The 6,332-nt window shown below is 40.3% G+C and overlaps 1 protein-coding gene across 1 annotated transcript; it reads right to left on the bottom strand.

Moving 5' to 3' along the window:
* Positions 1–1,775: 1,775 nt before the first annotated feature.
* LOC140766818 (uncharacterized) lies at positions 1,776–2,114 on the bottom strand. The gene has a single exon (XM_073106475.1). The coding sequence runs from the start codon at positions 2,112–2,114 to the stop codon at positions 1,776–1,778; it is 339 nt and encodes a 112-aa protein (XP_072962576.1).
* Positions 2,115–6,332: the final 4,218 nt, after the last annotated feature.

Here is a 6,332-nt window from a genome sequence, read left to right on the forward strand (position 1 = left end):
AAGCTTGAAATCATTTAACGCTATATACTATAGAACTGAAGTACCTAATTATTCTTATGGTTTAGAAGTACCTAATTATTCTTATGGTTTTTCTTTCTTACTTTTCCTTGTGGACAGCAATTTTAGTCTGCAAAGCCATTCAAAAACATATCTCTTCTTGTGCTCTTGAATATAATTTACTCGTGAAAACTTTAGCAGGAAGTGCCACAGCTGTCCATCGATGATGATCAGTAGTATAGGCGAATGGCAATCTAGTGTGCTGTCTTAACTCATATCTACCAAGTAAATTCCTGTCATGCTTTATCAGAGCAATTTATGCTCAAATGTAGTAACAAATGCATAATTTATTGTTCTTTTCCCTTCTTGCTGACTTATCTATATACCTTACAACATAGTTATTATCATCTAATCCTATAATCATTTATATGGCTTTAATATATTTTCTTAAGGACCACTTTTCTGCTCTCGCACCCAGTTGTAGTGACTTCCTTTTGATTCAAGCGAGTGTTGTCGTGATTGTTCCTTTCTAGTTCTTCTGTACCTTCTTGAAGTTTCAGTTGATTGTGACTTGTGAGATCATTGAGAAAGACAATTTTAAAGACTGACATTAAAGTTTTGACATGAGAAGATTGTTAGTTGAATCATAAAAGCAACCTCCTTATATTGTTTTGCACATGTATTTATGTAATGGTTTAACATCTCATCTCTCATATTCACATTTAACTGCATTTGAGAATGAGTTGAAATTTTCCTTTCCTTATCCAAGAAGGGGGTGAAACCTTATTATCCACAACTTGAATCAACCTAATACCTGCACTGGTTAATATTTTACCCTAATCTTCATGACATAATCTATGAGATCTTTCCTACAGATTTTTATCATGGTTAACGAGTAATGCGAAGGAATTGAAAATATTTTATAACTCTGCAAGTGCTCCTCCATTTATTAGTGTGGTGCTTGAAATGAACGAGCTCACTAAAACTTTAGCTGTAGCTCTGTCGTATGTTCATAAGAGCTAAATTTGAATTCTTCTTCAAATGGGTTTTTTTTGTTTTACTCCTCCGTGGTTCCGTAACTCTCCTCAAATTGGGTGCGTACCTTCCATCACTGTTGTATTAGATTCAAATTGTTATAGTTGATTAAAGTCATAGCTATCAGATTAAATCACCAAATAATAAGTCAGTTTATTAGGCAAAGAACATGGCATTGGTCAGTTCAATTTCCAGTTTTATTCCTGAATAGATAGGAAATTATGAATTGAACGAATATGTATTAATTAATATTAACCTTCTTCCAAATTAAGCTACAGTGGGGGTAACATGGGCCAGGTCTGGTCAGCTAATCCTAACCAATTTGAGGTCATTAAGCTACCTCTTCTATTCTAGTTGAGCTACCACCTTCCATATTGGAGCCCATCAAATTAGGCTTTAAGTCTGACGCAAGGATTGGTATCTCCTATTTTAACAAGCCAAAGACCAACTGACCAAGGAATTCATATCAATATCCACTAGTTCATGATTGGTATTAGTATTGGTATTTTAAATATATATATATATATATATCCTAATAGAGATGTGAAAATTTTGTGGTATCCTAATAATTAGCCGTCAAAATTTATATCCAAAAGTACTGGTACAATATAAACTTCTTTAACCATCCGTGTATTTCGTTCAACATATTTACAAGTAATAATTGTCACATCTCCCCAAATCTAGTTGCTTATCATGATCATGAAAAATTTTATGCATGTATGTGTCCACGTAAAACTGGAGTACTACCTCGGTTTAGTGGGTGTTATCTTGATCACAAGGCCCGGGAAGACATCATCTGGATCATGGATGTGGGGATTCTGCTCGACGATAAACGGATCGCCGCACTTGTCGCTGATGGTGTGCAGCGTCTCCCCCTCGCCGACCACGTAGATCTCGTCACATGGCCGGTCGGCGAGCCTACTGCCGCGTACCACATCGTCGGCGGCCGAGGTCTCGGTCGCTGGCCCCTCTCTTAGGGAGCTCAGAAGGATTAGGGTCACCAAGGCGAGGGCGCAGGGCCACCATGCCGCGTCGGCGACGGAGATGGCCGTGGCAAGAGCCCCTCTCCTTAGCACAGCCATGTAGAACTCTTGAGAAGATGATGCTCTCTTTTGAGGTGGGCATCCAACTTATATAGAGAAAGAGAGGTGGCATCGTTTTATGGATGCCTTTATTTTGAGGTCAACTGCAACATATAGAGTGCCCTTTCAAATGTGTAAGATGAGAAGTGATATATGGATGGCAAGGCACTTGTGCAAAATGAAGTATTATCTAACAACAAGATAATACTAGATTAGGGAAATTATATTGAAGATTAGTAGCTTTTAATTGTAATTACTAATAAGACAACAAAGATAATACTAGATTAAGTCATGGCTTCATCAAAAACAACTAAGATTGGGGGGGCAAAAATTAAAAAATAGTCTGCGGATTTGATTTGATGGAAAACAGCCCCTTGTTTTTTTGTTGTTCTTTTAGAATCGCAGGATTGAATCAGGAAATATTATTTTGTGCCATCTCTTCACGCGGATGATCTAATTTCTCGGCTTATTCTTTATCACTTTTTTTTTCTTTTAAATTGTTCATTAGGGGACGCCGTCAAACGTTACCTATTTCTTTCTGTAAGATAAATGGCTTCACTAGTTAATTCAAATATGCTTGTTTGAGGGGAGGATTTATGGAGAATGAAACCCGAGAAGTGAAGTAATTAAAAAGTAGAGAGAGTAATTAACTTTGTTAGAAAGGCAGCTACTTGGTCTGGTAGATAAGTTTGTACGAAGTTAATATTTTTTTCGTTACTTGGTTCCTTTTCTTTAAAGCACCAGATAAGATTAGATTAGATTAGATTAGATTTGAGATAATCCTAACATCATCCCCTATTTGCAATTTGTCACCGCCACTTGCCGTCGCCACCGCCGCCATCCAATGAGCAATGCGTCAATCCAACTCCCAAATCGTTACGTAGGCGGTGCACTTGGACGCCTAATTCTGGGACCCAAAAGTATCTCCAGAATTCTTACATCCCAATCTCAATTTATAGTATAAAATTGGATTTGATCGATCTGAAGCCATGATATTTAACCACAAAAGTAATACCTTGGAGTCTCCACAGGGTATAATTTGGGACTTATTAATGACAAATATTTTCTATAATATTACATATCTATTAAATCATTTAAACAGTTTTATATAATCGAGAATGTCAAAGAGTGTTTTCTTAAAAACGAATAAGAGAGTCGATATGGAATTTGAGTCGTCGAGTTGTATATATCTCTGTTAAATATTACCCACAAAAATCCCTCCAAACATCACCATCTACACATGCACGAATACCAGAGCCCACAAGGCGACGCCATTTTCTCCTACGCTACAAGTGGCAGACTCCCAGCCATCCGATGGATAGTGGGACGGATCATTCACCACTAAAGGAAGAAACTTTCGGTGTAGTATAATAAGCTAGGTAACGTAGCCCAATCCATTCCCACTGCACTAAAGATAATATAAAAATACGTTTCGCATGTTGTTATGGTATCCTTTCCTCTCTTGTATAGTTTGTACAAGGCTTTGAGGTGTTCCTGGCCCACCTATAGCCTATATAGTCCATAGTGGGTTTTCCTCTTTTGGTTCATGCCATGCATGATGCTGGATGCACCCCATGGACCATCGCGAAGAGGCTATGTGGATGGGGATGGCCTTGATGGCACACATCAAAATTCAAAAGGGATGATGAATTGAAACACCCACTTCCAAAAATTCACGTGTTCTTCACGTGGAGCATGTCCACGTGATTCCCACGTGATCGGTCAATGAAATAATCTCACCAAGTATCTGAATAAGTCAAGAAATACCATAATAATCCAACAAATAATCCTGAATTATAATATCATAGGCCTCAACAAGCCTCTAGGAATACAAGTCCATCACAAACTTGCTAAAACATAAATACCCTCGCAGGGGTTAAGTCCAACTGAAATGATAGAATAAACAAATGCTAAAAATAAGAAATGAATCTGCTACTCCTCGATGTCCGCATCCTCTATAATCATCTCTGAAATATTTCCACCAAAAATGGCGGTGAGCACAGGGCCCAGCAAGTAAAATCTAATAATAATCTAAGAATATTACATGATAAGTAAAAATGCAACTCATAACTTGTCAGGGAAAAATGTACATTATGACTTTTAATAGCTTTCATCATTATAACTTATTTTACATAGAAATCCACACAGGAGTCTAGTCACAATATCATATCTCGCATAGCATCATAAAATCGAGGGGGACTAGTCAACTAGCGGTATTATCGCCCATACATGCCTCGCGACGCTGCATATGACCGGTTGTCTGTGGCCATCAGACTAAGGACCCCAGTCGTAGGCCCATCAACACCGTTCTAGTAATTATCGCACAGAGCGAAATCATCACCTACGACTGGTAAGAGCACACAGCTCAATAGACGCCCTGACCCTGCGTCCTCGGGTACCGCTAGAACTACAATCCCTTCCTCTCAATCATCTTTTCTAATATCATACTAGTCAAGTCTCCAACTATGGCAGTGTAATCACCTGAATGCTCCACCTGCTATCGACCTCAGGTGTAGGCCGCTAATATGATACTATATAATATACACTCTACCCCTAACCCCGGGTTGAGTAGGTAAAAGGGCACTGCCTAACTGGGACTTGACTAATAGTGATATGTGCACGTGGTGTCATGACTTCTATTATTTATTTAACATAATCATCACAATAACAGATATTATAAACAATCATAGCGTCTATCATACATGTGCATTAAGTGATAAATAATACAAGTAGAAACTGACAAGTAATTAAATGCAAATATATGATGTCATATAAGTTTCATAAGAAAACGACATTTAACTATCACAGGTAAGATATGACATAAGCATGCATTTTTAAAGACTATTATAAAATTCTACTCGCCTGGGGTATCTCTGGAATTTGTCTTACTCTCCTAATCAGTCGGCTCTTCCTGAATTTCAAGATCCTTCCCGCACAATGCTGAATCTAATAATTTATAAATAAACATAAAGTTAATGGACTTATAACTAACCGTGTTGTTGTGTATATTAAGTTTGATTTTCTAGGTCCGAGATATTATTTGTCCTAATTACTATAATAATGGTCATTAGAGCGGTTCACATTGTAAATGTGAAGATAATAGAGAAGACTTAATATTCAATATTATTTTGATCTTGCGAAAATCACTAATTTCCTTAATAACATGATTGAGAAATTATAATAATTACAAATTGTGCAGCTATCAGAATTTAAGAAAATAACAGACTCAAAATTAATTAGACTAGGGTTAAAGAAAAATGTTAAAGGTTGGGCTGAGCCCAAGGCCCAGCAATTTAAGTGAGGGTGAGAGGGAGAGAGTGGGCTGCAGACCCACCTGCAGCCCACTGGACCAGAAGTAATGGGCTGGGCTCCAGAGCCCAGCCAGGCAGAGGGAGTTGGTGGACTGGGCTCCAGAGCCCAGTCCGACAAAAAAAAAAAAAAAAAAGAGGTGGGTTGCGGGGCCCTCCGCAGCCTACCAGAAGCTAAGGGAAGGTGGTGGACTGGGCTCGAGAGCCCAGCCCACCGAGACCCTTAGAAAAAGTCATAAGGGACTGTGGGCTTGGGCTGCAACGCAGCCCATGCCACAGTCCAAGGGAAAGAGAGAGAGAACGGTGGGGGACCCAACCCCCCACCCTCTCCTCACCGGCAGCCCCCTCCCCCGGCTCTAGCAGCATCACCCGCAGAAGAGGAAAGAATCTCCAGCTAGTGCGGCCGGAGGTGTGAGTTGAAGGACTTCATGGCCGGCGGCCATGGGGTTCTCAACCTAGTGCGAGATGGGCTCGAAGCCCGATCCTCGGATACCCAACCCTTCCAAGTGAAGAGGTGGGTCAGCCGAAAACGAAGAGCGAGGCCACCACCGCCGGTGGTGGCCGCTAGAGCCAAGGGATTCCGACGGTGGGAGGCGACATGGCATCGCCTCCCACGCGCCCCGTGGGTACCCAATTTGGGTACCTACAGCTAGGGGAAGAGACCGGGAAGCTTCCCGAACCGGTGGTTTGTCGACCCGAGGTCGCCGGCCGGCGAATTTCCCGACGAAGGTAAACTAAAAATAAAATCCTAAATACACATGCTTACTAACTATTTTCGAATTAAACTAGCTAGGGGCTGAAGGCTGACCTGACGATCGAAGAGGGAGGGTTTTGGTCGGTAGCAATTGTTCCTCCTTACTGTTTGTGGAGAGGAATCATTTTATCTCTAGTTATGGACATTCCTCTAGGT

Source organism: Typha angustifolia, chromosome 9, assembly GCF_048772165.1.
Source record: "Typha angustifolia cultivar Huaian chromosome 9, ASM4877216v1, whole genome shotgun sequence".
Lineage (NCBI taxonomy): Eukaryota > Viridiplantae > Streptophyta > Magnoliopsida > Poales > Typhaceae > Typha > Typha angustifolia.

What these genes read in the sequence shown, in the direction of transcription:
- LOC140766818 (XM_073106475.1), bottom strand. Translation starts at nt 2,114, where the DNA reads ATGGCTGTGCTAAGGAGAGGGGCTCTTGCCACGGCCATCTCCGTCGCC.